Source organism: Giraffa tippelskirchi, chromosome 7 (assembly GCF_054371585.1).
Source record: "Giraffa tippelskirchi isolate mGirTip1 chromosome 7, T2T-mGirTip1v1.2.pri, whole genome shotgun sequence".
Lineage (NCBI taxonomy): Eukaryota > Metazoa > Chordata > Mammalia > Artiodactyla > Giraffidae > Giraffa > Giraffa tippelskirchi.
This window is the reverse complement of record NC_137281.1, coordinates 113,430,024-113,454,872: the sequence shown is the minus strand read 5'-3', so window position 1 is coordinate 113,454,872 and position 24,849 is coordinate 113,430,024. Positions and strand designations below refer to the sequence as shown.

At 36.9% G+C, this 24,849-nt stretch overlaps 1 protein-coding gene across 4 annotated transcripts in view; it reads left to right on the top strand.

Annotated features, from left to right (window-relative positions):
- Positions 1–24,849, top strand: part of MINDY2 (MINDY lysine 48 deubiquitinase 2) — a 71,581-nt gene that overhangs the window by 5,737 nt on the left and 40,995 nt on the right. For all 4 annotated transcript variants that reach the window (XR_014059445.1, XM_081510070.1, XM_081510071.1 and 1 more), the window contains exons 2-3: positions 9,896–9,953; positions 22,345–22,409. Coding sequence is in view for 3 of the 4 variants with exons in the window: in XM_081510070.1 (XP_081366196.1) it covers positions 9,896–9,953; positions 22,345–22,409 (123 nt within the window). In the remaining variant the exon portion in view is untranslated. The remainder of the gene's footprint in view (positions 1–9,895; positions 9,954–22,344; positions 22,410–24,849) is intronic.

The following is a 24,849-nucleotide window of genomic DNA, read 5'->3' as shown; positions in this document are numbered from 1 at the left end:
ATGACAGGTAAAATGATCAAACACGGTTAAGTACTGATTTGGAAATGTTGGAGTTTTAATTAGAAGTGTTGGTTTAGGACTGATGGAAAATAGGTGATCATTAATAATCTGTAAAATAGTTGACCTGTGATAATCCAGTAAATCAAGAAAGAAGGAAATCTGTTAATTAATTTGAGCGCAAATTTTCTAATTCTCTTAACTGACACCAGGTAAATTGACTAAAATTTATGTCTTGGAACACATTTTCATTTGCTTCTTTAAAAGAGACTGGTTTTGGTGGTTTTTAAATAATTTTTCTTTAATTTTTCACTTTATCTATCAAAAACAGTGCCATTTATAGGTTTACTTGAGGACTGTGACCCAATTAATCAGTTATATTTATAAAAATCAACAAGTCAGAAGAAATGTAAAATTTACTTTCTGATGATACTGACCTATACTATAAATGTTGAATCTGAGTGATGGGTACTTGTCATTGTGCTGTTATTTTTCTACTTTTGCATATGATTTAACTTTTGCATTACAAAACATTTTTAAAATCTTCTGCATTAATATTTTTATATCATGAGACATGTTGAATAACAGAGGGAGTCCCTCCTTTGTCACACTTTTGTTTTCTTATAGGAAGAATATAGGTTTAAGGCCTACATACTCAAGAAAAAAAGTATATATATATAGGCATATGAGATGAAGTGAAAATCGCTCGGTCATGTCCGACTCTTTGCGACCTCACGGACTATACAGTCCATGGAATTCTCCAGGCCAGAATACTGGAGTGGGTAGCCCTTCCCTTCTCCAGAGGATCTTCCCAACCCAGGGATCAAACCCAGGTTTCCTGCATTGCAGGTGGGTTCTTTATCAGCTGAGCCACAAGGGAAGTCCATATAGACATATATATGTATATATAACTTATACTGTACTTGTAGTAGAGGACATACAGTATTGTAATACCTAATTGGTATGTAACATGTTAGTGAAAGTCTAAATGCACTATTATGATTTAAGATGTGCTTCTATTTAAGATGTGCTTCAATATCTTCTATTTAAGATGTGCACATCTTCTCTCCTGCCTAGCCCTTTTGGGTGGAAAATTCTTCTCTCTTTGCTTAGCAGGAGCTGAAGTGATCTCCTACTCCACATCAAGGGAGGAACACCAGGATTCTTAAGTTTGTTTATATTAGGCTGTTTGCTCCTAGGTTTAGACATTAAATCTAGAAACTGTAAAAGAAGAATTGATATATTTGATTCAGTAAAAAAAGAAGAGCATAAGGTTAAAAAAAAAAAAAGACAAAAATATACCCCTTCCCCCAAAAACCTTCACCAGGAACTAAGTCAAAACACACACTACAAACTGAGAGAATTATCTGTTAGACTACTGTATGTGTCTCAGGGGTAATTTCTCAATTTACAAAGAACCCCCATAAATTAGAAAAGGAACTTCCTTGGTGCCCCCAGTAACTAAGACTCCATGCTTTCAATGCAGTGGGTACAGGTTACATCCCTGGTCAGGGAACTAGATCCCACATGCTGCCAAATAAATAAATATTTAAAAATAGATAAATAAATTAGAAAGAAAAAGATGAGTGACCCAATAGCAAAATGAGCAGAAGGCCATTAGCAGAAAATTCAGTGAAATTCAAATGGACATATCCTCTGTCTCATTATCACCTGCAGAGGCTGAGCTTCTTCCCAGAAAGCTTTTGCTCTAGTTCTCCTTCCCTCCTGGTGACTTTTCTTTTCTTGGACCCTTTACACAGATACCTCTTTTTACTTTTGACTAGGTTTTACTTTCTCTTTTTTACTTCCTGACTTATAGGAATATTGTAGCCACACAAATTTTTTCATATTCCCCTTTTCCTAAAGTAGGCACAAAGCTCTTTTGAGGATTTCCAAGTGTATTACTTATAAAAATGGAAAAACAGATGGTGAGCCAAAGATTCCATTTTACTCTCTGCCCACCCTATTTGTTCTTAAATATAGATCCTTTAAGGAGAGATAAAAACTTTACACAGTGGTGGAGTCTGTTTACACAAAAGATGCAAGCAGCACTTCTGAAGTTTTCATTTCCAGTCAGCCCTAAAAATTAGCATTGGTGTAATATCTCTGTATTTGTGAGATAAAGTGGAAATGGGCAGATGATATGAATGCTCCCTGTGGTGGTTGTCCTATTAGTGATGTCCTCATTTTTTCCTCTCCCTCTGCTATGAGTAGTCCTTCAGTGGAAGACTTTCCCATTCTCCTTCTGTCCGTGCTGATGTTGAGTCCCAGGTAGCATTCGCACACAGGTAGTATCAGTAATCTTAGGGTACCACCTAAGATTAATAATAATAACCCTAAGTACTCAATTATTTTTATGTCCAGATACTCTGCTAAGTATTTTATATGTATTATATGCATTTTCTGTTTTAATTTTCTCAAAGATCCTTGTGTAGATATTGTTCCTGTTTTATATACATAGAAAATGGAGGTACATAAAGTTCAAATAACTTAGCCAAGGTAAGTTGATACCCACTCCAGAACCTGAGCTCTTAGTTCAGATATTGGTTGGAAAGTTAAAATTAAAGATAACACCTGGTGGACAATAGGCGTGGGACAAACCAGGGTGGAAGAAGAGCTAGTGATAAAGTCAGAGAAGCAGAAATACATGTCATGAATCATGATTCCTTAGAACAAATCCTGGGGATCTACTCTGCACAGATTTGTTCTGTTTTCAGCCCCATATGTTTTATCCCATGTCCTCTGAATAATCTGACACTTCCAATTTCAGAGCCTTTCTTGAGTTCTGTGGTAAGTGAGCTTGCCTTAGCCATGAAAGTTTATTGGCTATATTCTTTAATATTTTCAAAAATTCGTAAGTTTTCTCTGTCCTGCCACTATCCTAATTCAGGCCACTTTCCATCTTGTGTACCTTCTAACTGGTCTCTTACCTTATCCTATTCTCATTTATCTTGCAAGCAATTAATATAAAAATTTCACTGTTACTTTTTCTTTAGTAGGTTTTTCAGCATTGGTAAGTTTGCTGAGCTGCTTAAGTATAAGTCCAGTGAAATTTGAACTAAAGATGTCCTCTTTTACTCATGAATCTTTTACTGGGAAAATTTCACTGGAACAACATTCTTCATTGTTTTATAATCCTTTGAATTGCGTATAAAATAGAACATTCTTGAAAATCTAATATATATGGACACATCTATAATTTCTGATGGTTAAACATTTTTAAATAGGCCTCGATATTACTCTGAGTGTGGGTTTGAGTTATGATAAACATTGATGGTAATAGTGTTGCAAATTGCTAGAAGTTGAAGCTTGTCTCTTATTAAATGTTCCTGATTTGAAATACTGATGGCAAGTAGAAAGTTAAATTTTTAGTATTTTTAAGTATAGTAATTATTTTTAATAATAAATGAATATTACCTATAAGAAATTTGAATATAAAACATGATTTACAATAGCTTGTAATACATGTTTATTTGCTGGAGCCAGAATTAAAAGCATGTTGAAAGGATCCTTAAGTTTTTTAGCTTTTATTTTGAAAAAAACCTACATTCTTCTCTTTGATTCCAATGACCAGTACTTACAGTATAATTATTTTACAATTTGAACTTAAAAACTCATGAATACTATATGATTTACTGCATATTCAAAATCAGTGAAACTTGAACTGAGAAAAAAAATTTTTTTTTTAGCCACGTTGCATGGCTTGCAGGATCTTAGTCTCCCGACCAGGAATCTAACCTGGGCCTCCCTGTTCTGGAAGTGTGGAGCCCTCACCATTGGACCACCAGGGAATTTCCAAGAAATTGTATTATTTATGTATTATTTAGTGATCCATTTTACCATAAGTAATGAAAAATAGACTGCAGCATAGGAATCAAATAATTCATGGACAATTTAAAAATCTTTGTCTCCTGAATTCCAACTCAACTTTCTGTTTGAATGTCAAACTGAATTTCACAGTTATGAAGCAGATATCATTTCTTATACAAACTTACCAATTTTTTACTTTTATTAGGTGTAGGGATCTTAACTTTTGGAGTTTCCTGAACCTTAGAGTCAACCTTAGAGTTAATTTTTCTTTTCCCATTATCTTCCACTTTTCATTGGTCATAAAGTTCTGTCAGTTCTTCATTTAGAATATATTTCAGATGATGTTTTATATAAGACTTCATTGAAAGAAAGTGTTACTGTTTTTGGAAGTCTGTATATTAATTTTGTATCCTGCAATTTTATCAAACTCATTGATGAGTTCTGATGGTTTCTTGGTGTTTTTAGGATTTTCTGTGTATAGCATGTCATCTGCAAACACTGACAGTTTTACTTCCTCTTTTCCAATTTGGATTCCTTTTATTTCTTTTTCTGGTATGATTGCTATGATTAGGACTTCCAATACTATGTTGAATAAAAGTGGTGACGGAAATTCCCTGGAAGTCCAGAAGTTAGAACTTTGTACTTCCACTGCAGGGGACACAGGTTCAATCCCTTACTGGGGAACTAAGGTCCCAGAGCCACATGGTACAGCCAAAAAAAAATGTGAGTGACCATCCTTGTTTTCTTCCTGATCTGAGAAGAAATGGTGAAGTGCTTTTCACCACTGAGTATGATGTTAGCTGTGAACTTGTCATAAGTGGTCTTTATTATGTTGAGGTGTGTTTTCTCTATACCCAATTTGTTGAGAACTTTTATCATAAATGAATATTGAATTTTGTCAAAAGTTTTTGTGCATCTGTTGAGATGAACATATAATTTTTATTCATCAGTTTGTTAATGTGATGTATCACATTGATTGATTTGCAGATATTGAACTGAACCATCCTTGCATCCCTGGGATAAATTCCACTTGATCATGGTGTGTAATCCTTTTTATGTATTGTTGAATTCAATTTGCTGATATTTTGCTAAGGATTTTTGCATCTATGTTCATCAGTGATATTGACCTATATTTTTGTGTGATATCTTTGGTTTTGGTATCAAAGTGATGCTTGCCTCGTAGAATGTGTTCAGAGGCATTCTTTCTTATGCAATTTTTGGAATAGTTTGAAAAGGATAGGTATTAACTCTTCTAAATGTTTGTTAGAATTCATCTGTGAAGCCATCTGATCTTGGACTTTTTTTTTTTTAATGTACTAAACATCAATAGGCTTGGAAACAAAGCTGTAAAACAACAGACACCACACACATAATTATTGGCTACCAATACATGGTTGACCAGTGTCCTACCTAATCAATAGGTTTCTTTTTTTTTTTTTTTTTTTTGGTTTTGTTGGATCTTCGCTACTGTATGGGCTTTTCTCCAGTTGTGGAGAGCGAGGGCTACTTTCTAGTTGCAGTGTGCTGGCTTCTCATTGGAGTGGCTTTTCTTGTGAAGCACAGGCTCTAGGGTGCTTGGGCTTCAATAATTACATCATGTAGGCTCAGTAGTTGTGGCTCCCAGGCTCTACAGCATAGGCTCAATAGTTGAGGCACACAGGCATAGCTGCTCTGTGACATGTGGGATCTTCCTGGATCAAGGACAGAACCCATGTTTCCTGCATTTGCAGGCAGATTCTTGACCACTGAGCTACCAGGGAGCCCGATCTTGGACTTTTATTTGTTGGGAGGTTTTTAAATTATTGGTTCAGTTTCGTTACAGGTAATTGATCTGTTCATATTTTCTTTTTTTTCCTGGTTCAGTCTTGAGACAGTATACATTTCTAGAAATTTGTCCATTTCTTCTAATGTTATCCGTTTTATTGGAGTATAATTGTTGGTATGTGCTCAGTCACTTCAGTTGTGGCCGACTGTTTGCGACCCTATGAACTACAGCCCACCAGTCTCCTCTGTCCATGGAATTCTCCAGGCAAGAATACTGGAGTGGGTTGCCATTTCCTCTTCCAGGGGATCTTCCTGACCCAGGGACTGAGCTTGCGTATCTTGTGTTTCCTGCATGGACAGGCGGGTTCTTTACCACTAGTGCCACCTCAGAAGCATAATTGTTGGTGGTACTCTCTTTTGATCCTTTGTATTTCTGTGGTGATAGTTGTACCTTCTTTTTCATTTTTATTTTTATTGATTTGGGCCCCCTCTCTTTTTTGCTTGATGAGTCTGGCTTAAGGTTTATCAATTTTGTTGTATCTTCTCAAAGAACTAGCTCTTAGTTTCATTGATCCCCCGCTCCCCCCTCCCCGCCCCCGTATTCTTAGCTAGCTTTCCCATAACATGGTTTTTTTTTTTTTTCCTTTAATAAACTGTAAAGAGACAGCGGGCTTCCCTGGTAGCTCAGACAGTAAAGCATCTGCCTACAATGTGGGAGACCCGGGTTCAATCCCTGGGTCGGGAAGATCCGCTGGAGAAGGAAATGGCAACCCACTCCAGTATTCATGCCTGGAAAATCCCATGGACCGAGGAGCCTGGTAGGCTACAGTCCATGGGGTCGCAAAGAGTCGGACATGACTGAGCGACTTCACTTCAGTTAAAGAGACAACGGAAAGAAAGTCTTAGGATCATTAACAAACTCTTTGGCATTTGCTTTTGTGGTGATGGTGGTAGAGGGAAGCAAAAAGAGAAGTGAGCTTTCAGGAAGATCATTTTGTGGTTAAAAAAACTTAAAATCTGTTGATGGCTCCTAAGTATTAGTGGGAAACAAGCATTTCTTCACTATTATACTCTTTAATCTCTAGATTTAGTGAACATCCAGGATTTTTAGTTGGCTAAGATTCAGGAAATGAATATACTACTGAGTGTGCTTGGGAATAGTCAGTTAAAATATTTACATATTTGTTGTCTCACTTCTAAAATCTATATAAAGATTGTCATTTCCTGTTTCAAATGCTTGAAGCAAGATGTGGTAGGCGGTTGTTATTATTTGGAAATTTCAAGATTAAAACCTGAAATCGTCTATTTGCAGAAATCTAGGATTATAGAATATATTTCCCAAATACATATATTTGTTAGTGCTTTGCTTTCTTATTTTGACAATTTTATAGTAAGATCACTACATTGACCAAAAGAAGATAAGCTATTGGTTTATGGAATTTTCTAGTAAAATATATATTTATTTTACTTTTGGCTGTTCTGGGTCTTTGCTGCTGTGCAGGGGCATTCTCTAGTTGTGGTACACAGGCTTCTCATTGTGGTGGCTTCTCTTACTACAGAGCACAGGCTCTGGAGTGTGTGGGCTTCAGTAGTTGTGTCTTGCAGGTTCTGGAGCACAGGCTCAATAGTTGTGGCTCACAGGCTTGTTTGCTCCACAGCATATGGGATCTTTCCAGACCAAGGATTGAACCTGTGTCCCTTGCATTGGCAGGTAGACTCTTCACCACTGGACTACCAGGGAAGCCCTCTAGTGAATGTATTTCTGTACTGGATTTGTCTGGAATAAAAGAATGTATAGGTCTTATTTTATTCAAGAAGCATTGTTAGGTATAAATGGGACTTTCAGATTGGTCTGACAATTATGCAGAATTAAATATTCACAGTGTATGTAAAATGCTAGTTTAAATATCAGACCTTCAAAGTGGTACTGAAACACCTTGATGAAATATTATCTAAAAGCAGTTAAAATCATCTAAAGCAGCATTCAGCATACTTTTCCTGTAAAGGTGTGTGCATGCTAAGTTGCTTCAGTTGTGTCCAACTTCTGTGCAACCCTATGGACTGTAGCTTGCCAGGCTCCTCTGTCCATGGGATTCTCCAGCAAGAATACTGGAGTGGGTTGCCATGCCCTCCTCCAGGGGATTTTCCTGACTCAGGGATCAGACCCACATCTCTTATATCGCCTGTATTGGCAGGCTGGTTCTCTACCACTAGTGCCACCTGGGAAGCCCTCCTGTAAAGGACCAAATAGTAAATATTTTAGGCTTTATGGGCTGTACCTGGTCTCTGCTGCAAAGATTCAACTTTGCTATTATAGTGCAAAGCAGCCAAAGACAGTACATAAACAAATGAGAGTGACACCCAATAAAACTTTATTTATAAAAGCAGGGGACTTTAACTTGCCAATGAATTTCAATTAAAAAAATAATACTGTTTATGGGAACTCTCAGTACTTTCTGCTCAACTTTTCTGTAAACCTAAAACTGCGCCAAAAAAAGTCTATTACAATTTCTGGGACTTCCCCGGCAGTCCAGTGGTTAAGACTCGGCACTTCCACTGTAGGGGGCATTGGTTCAGTCCCTGGTCAGAGAACTAAGATCCCACATGCACATGGTGCAGCCAAAAAAAAAGTCTATTACAATTTTTCTGAATGTCCTGGAAAATAAAAATTATTTCGAATCAAGTAATGATGGCACTGGCAACCCACTCCAGTACTCTTGCCTGGAAAATCCCATGGATGGAGGAGCCTGGTAGGCTGCAGTCCATGGGGTCACTAAGGGTCGGACACAACTGAGCGACTTCACTTTCACTTTTCACTTTCATGCATTGGAGAAGGAAATGGCAACCCACTCCAGTGTTCTTGCCTGGAGAATCCCAGGGACGGGGGCACCTGGTGGGCTACCGTCTGTGGGGTCGCACAGAGTCAGACACTACTAAAGCGACTTAGCAGCAGCAGCAGCAATGATCAAAACTTCAATGACATCTCTTGGTTTTCACTGAGTGATAAAGCCACTGGATGACTAACTCATCCATTCCAACTGTCAGGTATGCTTTCAGAGGGTCTAAAACTGTTCTGATTTACAAGGATCTTTTTTAGGACTTATTTATTCATTGATTAAAGTGAACAAACAAAGAGGTAGAGGTGTCACATACTGTTACTACATTTGGTAACATAAATACTCAGAGCACCTTCTTCAACACTTGTTGGAGGAATTGCTGATTTAAATGATTTCCTTGGTTGAACAGAAAATAATTCCTAAAATATTAATTCTTGAAGATTTTTGAATTATGCTGCTATTCTATCATTGATATGTTAATTACTTTGAGTTTGCATCCTATAGTATTTATTTGTCTTCTATGAATATACCAAGGAGTATCCTTTTTAATAAGTCAGCTAAAATATTTAAGATCATTGTCTGTAATATCTGTGTAACTCAGCTGATAATTCATTTAAAAATTTTAGACTGTGTTGCAGCTGAATTAACTTTTGAAACTTAAATATGATTATAACATATATATCTACTTTTAAACTTTTTATTGTGACATGTAGCACAGAAAATACATAAAACAGAGATGTCCAGTTTAACAGGTTAATTATAAAGCAAACAGTGGAACTACCATGCAAGTCAAGATATAAAGCATTGCCAGCACCCCAACGGCCTCTTGTATGTCTCATTCTAACTATAACCCCTTCCCTTATTCCTAGGGTTAACTACAGTCCTGATTTTTATAGTATCCATTTTCTTTTTTTAGTATGTGTGCAGCTCTAAACAGTGTAGTTTATTTTGCCTGTTTTTTAATTTTACAGGTGGGCTCATATAGTATGAATACTTCAGTTTATGACCAATCCTTTATACTGTATTCATTTTAGCTATTCAACAACAACAACAAAAAATGGTCAAGGTAGACTGAAGTGATGGGATATTGAGCTGTGTTCCAGCCTGTCTTCAGAAAAACTGCTTCATGGGTGATCTGTCAAAACATGTTTGGTGCCACTTCCTGCCCTTTAACCGCATTTTCTGTCATGCAGGACCCTATTGCATGTGCCTAATGACAATCAGGATGGGTGATGAAAGGCATAGCACTTGGTTTTGAAAACAGATTTCTCAGTGATTCTGTGAGATCTTGAATTTTATGGTGATAGAATTGTGTTAAATTAATCTTTAATACAACAGTTATTGTTGTATTAAACATTAGTTAAAGTGAGTATGGTATACATATAGTAGATACATATAATATATATACATACTTGTGTTTCTGACTGAAGAAACACTTTAATTACCTAAAACATTTGATTTTATAGAAAAAATACTTTGTTTTTCAGGTGAAACTTCCACCGATGATGGAAATCATAACTGCTGAACAACTGATGGAATATTTAGGTTAGTGTTGAAAAGTGAATGACTTTTATATCTCTTTCAAGATAAAACAAAGTTTTCAAAGCTTATATATTGCCAAATTTCACCTTTTTGAAGCTATTTTTAATCTCTTAATTAAATAACTTTATTAGTGTGTTTCTGTTCTTGGATGTTACAGACTTCTTTCTGACCAGCACAAAAATTCTTTAATATAAATAAAGAGACTAGTGACATCTAGAAAACAACAAGGTATATACTAATTCCAATAAATTACAGAATGGGAAATGGCACAGAAACTCTAATACTGCATGTAGAGAGTGTTTAAAAATATTGAATAGACTTGAATTAAAACCCAGGAAGTGATTTAGAGCAGTGCTACCCAAAATATGGTTCACGAACCTATGCCAGTCAATAAAATGTTAGACCAGTCTGCAGTGAAATAGAGGCTTGTACTAGAGTATAAAACATTTACTTTAGGAAGCACACTGTTTAGTCCATCTGAAATATTTTTATAGCCAGTTTTTCTTGATGAAGGAAGCAGCATATTGAGTTGCATTCTTATGCAAGCTTCTTATTTCAAAACAGACTGTAATACATAGTTTGCACATCGGCTGCTTTCAGTAGAGCTTGTTTACAGAGCAGGCAGTTTATCACATTGAGGTCTTTTACAACTTAACAAATAAGAATTTATGTATTTGCACTGTTATTAAATGAGAAATCTTAATCCATATTCTTATTTTTAGTAATTAAATTTCTATTAAAAAGATCTTATTAGCAGATTAGTTTGTGTGTACTGTTCCGGTTTGTGTAACTGATTTTTTTGTGAGATGTAAGTTTAGTGAAATAATTGAGATTACAGCTTTTGGAAGACCTTTTTACTTATATAATTAATATAATTTAATCCTATTCACTGGCTAGGGAACCTGATCATTAAGTGTAGATTATTTCAATATCTAGATATCTGAAAATAGAATTTCTGTTTATACCTCTTTTACTCTAGCTTGGTGATTCTTAAGCTTTGTGATTTCTAAATTATATTTCATAGAAAAGGGCTGAAATATGCTTAGTGGTTTTGAGGAACAGCCAGAAGGACTACCAAGGACTGCAAGAGGAAGTGTCAGGAGATGAGATTAGAGATAATGGAATCATATCATATAGAGTATCCTAGGCTTTTATAGCAACTTTGACTTTTGCTGTGGGTGATCTGAGAAGCCATTAAAGGATTTTGAACAGAGGACTGACATAATCTGACTTTGAATTTAACAAGAATTCTCTGGCTTCAAACAGGGTAATAGAAGTGAGATTATAAAATATGGTCAGATTCTGAGAATAGAGCTGACAAAATTTGCTGATTAGTTGAATATGGAGTAAGAGTGAAGTCAAGAGTTACCCAGTAATTTTTGGCTTGAACAACTGGAAGGATGACATTAACATCAACTGAAACAGGAAGAAATGGAAGGAACATGGTTAGGGAAGAATATCAGGATTTTGGTTTGGGGATGTTTATTGACTTTCAAGTGGAGATATCAGGGAGGCAGTGGGATATATAAATCTCGAGCCTAGAAGACAGGTCTAGATCAGCACTGTACAGTGAACCTTTGTGTATTGATGGAAATGTTCTTTATCTGTGCTGTCCAGTTTCATACCCACTAACCACATGTGGCTCTTGATCTCTTAAAATGTAGTGAATATTCAGCTACATTTTAAATTGTAGGAAAATTGAATATTTAATTTAAATTAACTTAAATTAATATAGCCACATGTCACTACTGACTGTTGTGTTGGACAGTGAATATCTAGCCTGTAATTGGAGAAGGAAATGGCAACCCACTCCAGTACTCTTGCCTGGAAAATCCCATGAACGGAGGAGCCTGGTAGGCTACAGTCCATGGTGTCGTGAAGAGTCAGACATGACTGAGCGACTTCACTTTCACTTTTCACCCTCATGCATTGGAAAAGGAAATGGCAACCCACTCCAGTGTTCTTGCCTGGAGAATCCCAGGGACAGAGGAGCCTGGTGGGCTGCTGTCTATGGGGTCGCACAGGGTCAGACACGACTGAAGCGACTTAGCAGCAGCAGCAGCCTGTAAATACAAATTTGGGAACAGTAACTATCATATAAAGGATCATTAGACTGAGTCACAAATAATACGAACATAGAGAAGACATCAGTGGACTGAATCTGGGACATGCCAGTGATTAGAAGCTGGAGAAGAGGAAGAATAGATAGAAACTCAGCTGTGTAGAAGAAAAACTGGAGACTGATTTCCTAGAATCTAAATGAAGAGTTTCAGAAAAGAATGAGAGACTACCTGAGTCAAATGTTGCTAATAGGCCTTGTAGGATGAAGACTAAAAATTAACCACTGATTGAAGCCATACAGAGGTAATTGGTAACTTAAGTAAGTCCACATGATGAAAACCTGACTGGAGTAGGCACAAGAGAAAATCAGAAGTCCTAAGACATAACCTGGAGAAGGCAATGGCACCCCACTCCAGTACTCTTGCCTGGAAAATCCCATGGATGGAGGAGCCTGGTAGGCTACAGTCCATGGGGTCACTAAGAGTCAGACACGACTGAGCGACTTCACTTTCACTTTTCACTCTCATGCATTGGAGAAGGAAATGGCAACCCACTCCAGTATTCTTGCCTGGAGAATCCTAGGGATGGCGGAGCCTGGTGAGCTGCCATCTATGGGGTCGCACAGAGTCGGACACGACTGAAGCGACTTAGCATAGCATAGCATAAGACATAACCACTAGGAATGGAACGTAATGCAGCCACTGTGGAAAACAGTTTGTTAGTTCCTTAAATAGCTAATATAGAATTGCCATATAACCCTACAGCTTCCCCCAAGAGGAGTAAAGACATATGTCCATACAAAAACTTGTATAGGAACGTTCATAGCAGCATTGTTCATATATGCCCAAAAATTGGAAACAATCCAGATAGCCATCAACTGATGAATAAACCAACTGTGGTATATCCATACAATGAAACATTATTCAGCCATAAAAGGAAATGTACTGATGTATTCTATAATATAGATAAACCTTAAAGATGTTGTGCCGAGTCAAAGAAGCCAAGTCATAAAAGACCACTTATTATGTGATTCCATTTATATGAAATGTTCAGAATAGGCAAATTTAGAGACAGAAAGTAGAATTCGTGGTTGCTTAGGACTGGGGAATATAGGGGGGAAATAGAGATTGACTGCTATAGGGTATAGAACTTCTTTTGAGGGGAACAAAATGTTCCCAAATTAGATCATAATGATAATTTCACAATCCTGTTAATATAGTTCAAGAACATTGAACTGTACATATTAAATGGGTTAATTGTATGGTGTGTGAGTTATGTTTCAATGAAAGCTGGTTTTAACAAGAGAAAATTGGAGGAAAGGAATTGAAAAATATACTTTAGACAAATAGAAGAATTAGTCTTAGGTAGTACAGATAGTTCAACCTTAGCAATAGAAGGGAAGATAGACTGTTAAAAATAGGTGCAGGTTGGACTTCCTTAGTGGTCTAGTGGTTAAGAATATGCCTGCCAATGCAGGGGACATGGGTTTGTTCCCTGGTCTGGGAGGATCCCACATGCCACAGAGCATGTGTGCCACAACTGCTGACCTTGCTACACCGCAGCTACTGAAGCCTGCATGCTCTAGGGCCCATGCTCTGCAACAAGAAAAGCCATCACAATGAGAAGCCCACACACTGGAACTGGAGAGTAGCCCTTGCTTACTGCAACTAAAGAAAGCCCACAGGCAGCAACAAAGACTCAGCGCAGCCAACATCACCCCTGCTGAAATACATAGGTTAGAGGACAGAATGGGAAGGGAAGGAGTAGCCACTAAGAAAGGAGAAAAGCCAGAAGAGGGTGATTCAGTGACGCCAAGAAGAGAAGAGTGCTAGGAGGGAGAATAAGAGAGTATTGAATACTGGAGAATACTCTACATAATTTGGCAACTGTTCACAAAAACAGTGTCAGTAGAGTGACAGGATGGAAATGAAATGGTGAGTTGAGGAGCATCTAAGAGATGAGTAAGTGAAGACTCAAGTTCAGGTAACTTTTGAGAAGTTTGTCTATGGATGGATATGAGAAGTAGGTGAAGAGTAGGAAAAGGTTTAGAAGAGAACATGGGACTTATCTTGGGTTTTGTGGTATACTTAGAATCCTTGTAAAGAAGGTGGTATACTTAAATCCCTTGTATAAAAGGAGAAAGATTGTTTTAGGGCTAGGTGTAAACTATTTTAAGCTCAAGCTCGAGGTGAAAAAATATAAGGCATTTTTTTTCCTTAATTTTATTTATTTATTTTTGGGGGTGGGGCTGTGTTGGGTCTTTGTTGCTGTGCAGGGTTTTCTCTAGTTGTGGTGAGTGAAGGCTACCCTCTAGTTCTGGTGCGTGGGCTTCTCATTGCAGTGGCTTCTCTTGTGGAGCACAAGCTCTGGGGTATGCAGGCTTCAGTAGTTGTGGCACATGGACTCAGTAGCACGGCTTAGTAGCTTCGAGGCATGGGATCTTTCCAAATCAGGGCCTGAACCCCTGTCTCCCACATTGGCAGGCAAATTCTTTACCACTGAGCCACCAGGGAAACCCCTGTAAGACATATTTGGAAGAAGGGTGATTACAGTTTGACTGTGGTTGGTAACTCTGCATGTTACAGAAAGTTGGTTTGGAGATTGGATTAGTAGGCTACAGCTAAACTGAAGAGTTTTGGAAGCCAGGCAGAGAAGTTGTTTACTATGGTAGGCTGCTTCATGTATTTTAGTTTAAGAGGAGTAAACAACATGTTAAGTGTAGTTTTTAGGATTGTCTGGTTGAGACCGATTAGGAAATAGTAACAGCAGTTCAGATGTGGTCAAATATCAGGAGATCTTTAAATGCCTAATATATATGGAAAAACGTATATTTTTGAGCCCAGTTTCCCATCCATTTCTTCCATATCCAACCACTATCTGTCCTACTTTCTTTGTTCTCATATCACGACTATAATCACCTAAACCTACACCACCTGGCATAGTAGCCACTGGCCACATGTGGCTTTTGAGCACTTGAAATATTGCCAGAGTGAATTGAGATTTTCTGTAAGTGTAAAATACATACTGGATTTCAAAGATTTAGCTCGAAAAAGAATGTAACATATCAGTAATTTCTATAATGATTATGTGTTTAAATGATAATATTTTTAATATACTGCACTAAATATATTATTAAAATTACTTTTACCTATTTCTGGGACTTCCCTGGTGGCTCAGTGACTAAGACTGTGGACTCCCAATGTAGGGGGCCATGGTTCGATTCCTGGGCAGGGAATTAGATCCCACATGCCACAACTAAAGATACTGTATGCCACAACAAAGATCAAAGATCTCAAGTGCTACAACTAAAACCCAGCACAGCCAAATAAATATTTTTTTAAAATGTTTACCTATTTCTTTTTACTTTTTAAAAATGTGGCTACTAAAAATTTGAGGTTGCATATGGCTTACATTATATTTCTACTGGACAGTGCTAACCTAAACTGTGGTGCCTCTCCACAGCTTCTTATTTCATCCTGGCTCTGCTGTCTGTGCTGCCATAGACTGATATCATTTACCTAACCTGTTCCTGCTGTTATTACCATTAGTCTACTTGCCTTTTTCTATTCTGTCTTCTGGGACAAAATAAGGTCTTTTGTTGTTGGTTCCCATAGCTAAAGAATGTAGTTGTAGTGGCAGAGACCCATGAGCACAGGCAGAAGGAATATGAATGGATGTACTAATAGTAGGAAAAGATAAGACTGAAGTAGCAATAAAGCATCATAAATTATAATACCTCTTGGTTTTACAGATGAGGTTACCAAAGCTCAGAAAGGTTAAATAGTGTGGGCTCTCTACCTGGGCACCTTTTAGTATAATTTTTTAAATGCTGAAAGGCTAGTATTCTCAAAAGTGTATCTCTTCTCCCTTTCTACCACTCAGGTGTGTATTTTAAGTTTGTACTACTTGTCTCTACCTTCCTTTTTCTTTTTTCTTATCCAGGAAATATTTACTGATCATGTACTATGGACACGTTGTTTGGAGTTGTCAACAATACAGTCAGTGTGACTGCACAAATGTACTCTACTAAGAAATGTTAACATGGTATTTTTCTTGGAAAGAAAATAATTAGCACATCTTGGTGTTTTAAATTTATCCAACTGTTATGTTTTAAAAAGTCCTAAAGAAGCAAGACAGAGATTTTTTTAAATTATAGAGAAAAGAAAAATTGATGAAGAAATGTTTAGATCTGGGGTAGGTGAAGAGGTTTGGAAGTCCTGGGTGAGGGGACTCATCTATTAGGGATAGCATGAAAGTAATATGATCCTAATGGGAGGTGGGGGAGAAGTGAGCAAGAGTGATGTGAGAAGAGAGATTCTGGAAACTCTGCCTTGCCAAAAATAAAATTTATTCAAGGCCATTTCTGCCAGAACTAACTGTTTAGTTTTCTAAGCTATTTGGATTTTGTTCTCTTGAGATGACTGAAGTCCTCTAGAGGAACCAGAGACATTTTGCATTAATAAACAAGCACTAGTGGAAAGATTGTAAAAGAAACCATTGAAGACTTCCCTAGTACCCAGATGAGGAACCATGGGGAATGGGAATTTTGATTGTTAAAGATTAGAAGAGGTGCGAATTTTAATTTGGAAATTTCTAGAGCAGGGCCTTGAAATTTGGAAGGAAAAGCTATGACAAACCTAGACAGCTTATTAAAAAGCAGAAACATCACTTTGTCAACAAAGGTCCATATAGTCAACAGTGTGGTTTTTCCAGTATGTAGTCATGTATGGATGTGAGAGTTGGACCATGAAGAAGGCGGAGCATCGAAGAATTGATGCCTTTGAACTGTGGTGTTGGAGAAGACTCTTGAGAGTCCCTTGGATTGCAAGGATATCCAACCTGTCAATCCTAAAGGAAATCAGTCCTGAATATTCATTGGAAGGACTGATGCTGAAGCTGAAACTCCAATACTTCGGCTACCTGATGCAAAGAACTGACTCATTGGAAAAGACCCTGATGCTGGGAAAGATTGAAGGCAGGAGGAGAAAGGGACGATAGAGGATGGTTGGATGGCATCACTGACTCAATGGACATGAGTTTGAGCAGGCTCCAGGAGATGGTGAAGGACAGGGAAGCCTGGCATGCTGCAGTCAATGGGGTTGCAAAGAGTCGTACACGACTGAATAACAACAAGAGCAGGGCCAAGCTTGGACATGGCTTATTGGAGAACTTTGGCCTCAAGAAAGAAACATGAATGCTTGGATACCTAGGAAGTACTGGGAGATCTAATAAAATGGGGAAGAAGTGTAGGTGAAAGGCAGAAAATGGTTAGAAAGATAAGGTAAAGAAGCACAACACAAACTAGAATGTGAAACTGTTCATCTCACGTTGGAACTTGAACCCACGTGGCCGGGACTCAAACCTGGCCAAAACCCTGCTTGGGACTCTAACCCACGTGGCCAGAACCTGAACCCAGCCAAAACCCATGGTCTTCCAACTGAGATCACAGAGCTGGTTTCAGGATGTAATGGAAGCTCAGGTTCTTGATGTCTCATAGCAGAAAGAATTCAGTGAGAGACAAAGTAATAGGTAAGAAGTGGATTTACTTATAAACACAATACACAGACAGAGTATAGGCCATGTCAGAAGGCAGGAGTAACCTTGGGAGAAGCACATGCTACAGACAACATCATGGGCCTTCAAACAGAGAGAGTGTGGTCTTGAATGTGATGTGGTTAGATTTTGGGGGCAGGATAATTTCATAGGCTATTAAGTGGGAGCATTATTCCAGCTATTTTGGGAAAGGGGTGGAGATTTTCAGAAATTAGGCTACTCTCTACCTTTTGGTCGGCCCTTGAAACTGTTGTGGTGCCTCTAGGTGTGTCATTTAGCTTGCTGATGTGTTACAATGAATGTATACTGAGGATCCAGGTCTAGTCCCAGTTGACTTGTCTGCCATCTTGGACCCGTTTGGTTCTAATCAGTTTATGTTGTGTCCTCAGACTTTGTCATTCTTTCAGAGGGTGTGCCCTGTCCCTTTCCCTGCTGTTTCAAACGTATAGTATGATTTTTATAGTTTGTATGATCATGAGATTAGCACCGTATTATAGTAAGGAAAATAGTTAGTGGGATGGTGGTGCTGTCTGACTTTTTAAAAGATAATTTATCTTTTATTTTTCAAACTGATGCAAAATATTTATTCCAAGTTAGTTATTTTATGCAGTAGTTTTCCCCCTCAACAGACTTGTGATAACCACATCTTTTAAATCTGTAAATAATGTTATCAAAATAATCTTAATCTTTGAAATCTCACAAAAAATTTATATTTTACAATCCACCCTGAATATCAAGGCTGCAAGAATAACACAACATTTCCTATACCCAAATATTTTATAACTGTATCCAGAAGGAAAAAAAAAAGGAAAAAACCACACAGGCTTGGTTAAGGGCTAACATTACCCAAGCAGCCCGAAATAAAATAAAGTATCCAAATTATTAGCATTAATTTAATACAACTATAACTTCAGTAGTCACTTTGTCATTGACAATGATTGCTTGAGCACAAGGGTGAGTGCCCCAAGGGCTGGTAGTATAAGCTGTTGCTGCAGACCAGTGTCTCCTCCTCTCTGCACTGCCAGCTCCCACTGTGCATTGCCCCATATATACTGTGTGTATGTGTGTGTGTTTTAAAAATCCTTCCCACCACACGAAGTTCTCTCTATTAAGCAGATAACAGGGAAGAACAACAACAAAAGCTAAACAAGCCAATCCCTCGCTCTCTTAAGAGATAATTTATCTTTTGAACATAAATACTATAAAAGCAATATTGAAGCATTTTAATTTTGCCTACAAAATTTTGTCTGCAAAGAGTTGGACACGACTGAGTAATGAAACTGAACTGAACTGAATTTTGCCTACAGTTAATTGTGTCTCCTCTTTTTCAGGTGCTTAACATGAGATAGGTTCCCTACTGACAAACCCTGTCTTCTGTTTTTGGCCTAATGTAGCTGTCACGTTTTTGCTTCTTGATTTCTGTTTGTCTGGAATATCCCGTTAGTAGCAAACTCTTAGGGATTCTTTCTTTGAAATTCTTTCCTCTCTGTATACTGGTACTTTGGAATGTGGTTTATTGCAAGCTCTTTTGTTTTCTCTGCTATCCAAATTGGCCTGTTTACAAATGTTATCTTCTTTTTTTTTTAATGCAAGCTCATTTATTTAGCAATTCTATGTATCAGAATTTATTCTAAGAAATATTGTCAGTTCAGTTCAGTCACTCAGTCGTGTTCGACTCTTTGCGACCCCATTAATCACAGCACGCCAGGCCTCCCTGTCCATCACCAACTCCCGGAGTTTACCCAAACCCATGTCCATCGAGTCGGTGATGCCATCCAATCATCTCATCCTCTATCGTCCCCTTCTCCTCCTGCCCCCAATCCTTCCCAACATCAGGGTCTTTTCCAATGAGTCAACTCTTCGCATGAGGTGGCCAAAGTAGTGGAGTTTCAGCCTCAACATTAGTCCTTCCAATGAACACCCAGGACTGATCTCCTTTAGGATGTACTGGTTGGATCTCCTTGCAGTCCAAGGGACTCTCAAGAGTCTTCTCCAACACCACAGTTCAAAAGCATCAATTCTTCGGCGCTCAGCTTTCTTCACCGTCCAACTCTCACATCCATACATGACCACTGGAAAAACCATAGCCTTGACTAGATGGACCTTTGTTGGCAAAGTAATGTCTCTGCTTTTAAATATGCTATCTAGGTTGGTCATAACCTTTCTTCCAAGGAGTAAGCGTCTTTTAATTTCATGGCTGCAGTCACCATCAGCAGTGACTTTGGAGCCCCCAAAAATAAAGTCTGACACTGTTTCCACTGTTTCCCCATCTATTTCCCATGAAGTGATGGGACCAGATGCCATGATCTTAGTTTTCTGAACGTTGAGCTTTAAGCCAACTTTTTCACTCTCCTCTTTCACCTTCATCAAGAGGCTGTTTAGTTCTTCTTCACTTTCTGCCATAAGGGTGGTGTCATCTGCATATCTGAGGTTATTGATATTTCTCCCAGCAATCTTGGTTCCAGCTTGTGTTTCTTCCAGCCCAGCGTTTCTCATGATGTACTCTGCATATAAGTTAAATAAGCAGGGTGACAATATACAGCCTTGACGTACTCTTTTTCCTATTTGGAACCAGTCTGTTGTTCCATGTCCAGTTCTAACTGTTGCTTCCTGACCTGCATACAGGTTTCTCAAGAGACAGGTCAGATGGTCTGATATTCCCATCTCTTTCAGAATTTTCCACAGTTTATTGTGATCCATACAGTCAAAGACTTTGGCATAGTCAGTAAAGCAGAAATAGATATTTTTCTGGAACTCTCTTGCTTTTTCGATGATCCAGCGGATGTTGGCAATTTGATCTCTGGTTCCTCTGCCTTTTCTAAAACCAGCTTGAACATCTGGAAGTTCACGGTTCACGTATTGCTGAAACCTGGCTTGGAGAATTTTGAGCATTACTTTACTAGCGTGTGAGATGAGTGCAATTGTGCGGTAGTTTGAGCATTCTTTGGCATTGCCTTTCTTTGGGATTGGAATGAGAACTGACTTTTTCCAGTCCTGTGGCCACTGCTGAGTTCAGGTAAATTTACAATGTGCCAGTTATAGTAAGGTTTCAAAAATATTTGTTAAATATACTTGCTTATGTATTTCTGTGAATGAATGAATTTAGTATTTTTGGAGTTCCTTTACCCGTGGTGAAATAAAATTGTTATTAGTTAGATTTTGCTGTCTTAAAGTTATAAATAAACCCACAGATAATAAGATATTGATGTTTATAGGAATTCTTTGATTATCAAAGTTAGAGAGATTGAAAGAGTACTTGATACAGTCTTTGGAAGTTTATTTTGAATTTGAAAATACAAGTTATATAAAAGCAATTTATCAACTTGTTAGTGATTTGGGAGGCTGAGTGAGAAGTTGGTCCCATATAACACTGTGTATATAAAAATTAATCCCAGATAACTTAAAGACTTAAACATAAAAAAATGTTTAATCCCAGATAACTTAAAGACTTAAACATAAAAAAAAAAAAACATAAAAAAAAGACAAACATAAAATTACGTGAAGAGGAGGGACTTCCCTGGTGGTCCAGTGGTTAAGACTTCGCCTTCCAATGCAGGGGGTGAGGGTTCGATCCCTGGCAGGGAGTTAAACCCCTCATGCCTCCGGGCCAAAAAACTAAAACATAAAACAGAAGCAATCTTGTAACAGATTCAATAAAGACTTTAAAAAAAAAAAAAAATTACACGAAGAAACTATATGTGAATGTTCATATACTCTGAAGAGTTGAAAATCTTTCTAAACATGACATCAAGCTCAGAAGCTGTAATAGAAGAATATAACTATATTAAAATTAAATATTTCTATGTGGTGAAAAATAGGCAAAAAAGCACCATCATAAAGTCAGAAGCCAATATGGGGGAAAAAAAATTTACCACACATATAACAGGAAATGTTCTCATTTCTCTAATTGAAAAAGAGCTTTTATAGTTCAATAAGAAAAATGTGATATTGTATAGGCAGGCAATTTGAAGGAAAGTATATATAACTGAATATATATTTTAAAAAGCAAAACATAAATCAAAAGGTACTGCATATATTAAAATGATGCTATATATATTTAAAAAGTGTCACATTACTAAAAGTCATTTATATATTAAAAAGATGATACATGTATAAAATAAAAATACATGTATAAAAAGATTTGAGTTTTGAGGGGTGAATAGTAGGTTTACAATGTTAGTTTCAGGTGTACAGCATAGTGATTCAGTACCTTTACAGATTATACTCTATTTAAAATTACACAATGGTGGCTATAATTCCCTGTGCTATACAATATATCCTTGCTGCTTATCTGTTTTACACATAGTTCTTTGTATCTCAATTCCATACCACTTTCTTGCCTTTCTCCCTTCCCTACCCCTACTGGTAATCACTAAGATATCAATTTTTTTAAATGGAAAAAAGTTTTTGTTTACTTCTAAGAAAAGCAACATTCAAAGACTGATAACACCCACTCTTGGAAAGGTATTGTGGTAACAATTATATTGCTGATATCCGTGAAACTTTGTAAAGCCTTTTAGAGTTTTATTGTAGTGATGTGGAAAGACGCTCATAAAGGAAGAAAAATAAATTCAAAACATAGGATGTACACTGAAAAAAATATGAGATCTTAGCTAACAGTTAACAGTGATTTTTCTCTGATGATTTTCTCTGAATAGAATTGGGCGGGGGCTCTTTTTTATGTTACTTACTGTTATAATTTATAATTTAAATATATTACCTTTGTAATTAGAAAAAAAGTGATATTTTTAAAAGGCAACTTTACAATTTCTTTTTACAGGAGATTACATGCTTGATACAAAGCCAAAAGAAATTTCAGAAATTCAGCGTTTAAACTATGAGCAGGTAATAGACCCAACTTTTGTTATATTAAAATAGGTAATTTGCCCTTATGGATATATTCATTGGTTTCTATCAGTGGCTTTTCAGGTATATTCTTTGTTTTCTTTTTCTTACGCCCTTTTAAAAATGTAAAAACCATTTTCAGCCGATAGCCGTATTTGGCCCACAGGCCATACTTTGCTGATCTCTCTTTTATATGAACCTATATACAGTCCATGGGGTCACAAAAGTCAGACACGACTTAGTGACTAAACCATATAACATGAAGAATGAAACATGGATACCGTTCTACACACCTATGAAGAATCATAACCTAGTATTTTCCTTGAAAAAACTGACTTTCAAGTGAATTTGTTATTGATTCATCTTCCTTCATTTGTTTGTATTTTACAATTAAGTTATATTTTGGAAATCATTCAGCAAATGATGTCTAGGGTATGCCATTAGGACTAAATCTGCTATTTCATAGTTTCAATGTGTTTACATTGTTTGGCACATTCTTTCGAGATACTGTTCTGTAATATAGGTGGGGCCCACTGGGCTCAAAATTATTGGAGCTGGAAGAAAGCAAGAAGAGCTTCATTTTCTTTGGTATTCTTCTTTTGTTTGACAATAGAAGGCAAGAAGAACACAGGTTCTTGCAGTGGAAGAAGTATCAGCCAGGGAAGAAAGATATCATTGGAACTTTTGTTTGAATGTGTTTCCATTGTTTGCCATGTTCTTTGGAGATACTATTCTGTAATACACGAGGGGACCACTAGGCTCAAAATTACTGGAGCTGGAAGTGAGCAAGCAGATCTTCATTTTCTTCGGTATTCTTCCTTTGTTTGACAGTAGAAGGCAAGAAGAACACAGGTTCTTGCAGTGGAAGAAGTATCAGCTAGGGAAGAAACATATCATTGGAACCTTTATGTTTACTTTCAAAGTAACCCTTATTACATACTTTTACCAGTGTCCAAATAGCAAAAAGAAAACTCATTTCAATATTGCAAAATTTGTTGAATTTGAGTGTTAGATAATCTAGTCCTAATAAGATCAAAAAACTAGTATGTTACATTGAATCACTGTGTTATGTAGGAAATCTGTGTGTGTGTTAAGTCGCTTCAGTTGTATCCGACTCTGTGCAACCCCATGGACTATAACCTGCCAGGCTCCTCTGCCCGTGAGATTCTCCAGGCAAGAATATTGGGGTGGGGTGCCATGCTCTCCTCCAGGAAATCTGTAGTTAAAGCCAAATAGGTATACTCATTTCAGTTCTGTTGGAATTCATAATGTAAAGCAAGGATTACCAAACATTTTTCAGAGTAGAAACTTGTTTTCAAATGAAATCTTATGTTAACCTTCAATTTATAAAACCAGTGCGTATTTTATAAGTGTAAAGTGATATGGTTAAACATATCATTTATCAAATTTGTATCATTTCTTACTGAAATCAGTAAGGCTATTGTAATTAATTCAAAAACTTGAAATTAGAAATTACAGATCATAGTTGCAGTTTCATGTCAACCTCAAAATTCAGTTCATTTCTGTTGCACAGACTTGAGGAAATCTTGAGTGAAAAGTATTTGCAAATGATGCCAGCACTTTGTTTCAAGTTTTGTCTTACAGTCTCAGGATGTGCTTCCATTAAGATGATCTGGACTGTTGGAAAATGACTGAAAGTTTTGTTTCAAAGTTGAAACAAACACTGACAACCACATTTCTTACCAACATGTCAAACAAAAAGTACCCTGTGTTTAAAATAAGCTCTAAAACTATTTATAAGGTATTGTGATTGAACTACCATTCGTTTTGAGAATAGTATGTACCAAGCTGAGAAAATTGAGTCTAAGCTGGTATTTAATGCTCCACAGGTATGATGTAACAATAATCTTTTTGTATAATTTTGTGTGAGCAGAAATGTTCAAGCCTAAACTTTAAAAAGACTAGTGTAGAACTTCAGTCTTCCTAATTAAAAATCCTTACCAGAAGTTGCAATATAAACAAAGAGCGTATTTTTTCCAGTTTTGCTTAATGATGACAACACAAGAAAATACTATGTGTGTGTTTATGACAGGTTTTTATACGACTGCAAGTATATTTTTAAAATATATCTTATGTTTAAATTTAAAATTTCACCACGTTAACAGTACCTTTAAGAAAAATTCTAAGAAGCAGTTGAACTATTGGCTTAAAGAAGTAGTAATCCTTTTATAAGCACCCTTCCCTAATTTATATTTTATATTAATTATCATAATTTGAATTTAGGAACAAAAGGGCAAAATACTCTTTCAAACTCTTTGTTTATAGATTTATTTATATCAGTTTTATTCTTTACAGAGATTATTAGTTATATTAATTTCGTTATTTTAATATTACATAATCTGTTAAAAATGTAGAAGATATATATAGGTGTAAGCTTGAAATTATACTCCACCTTGAAGAAAATTGGATGATTAGCAAC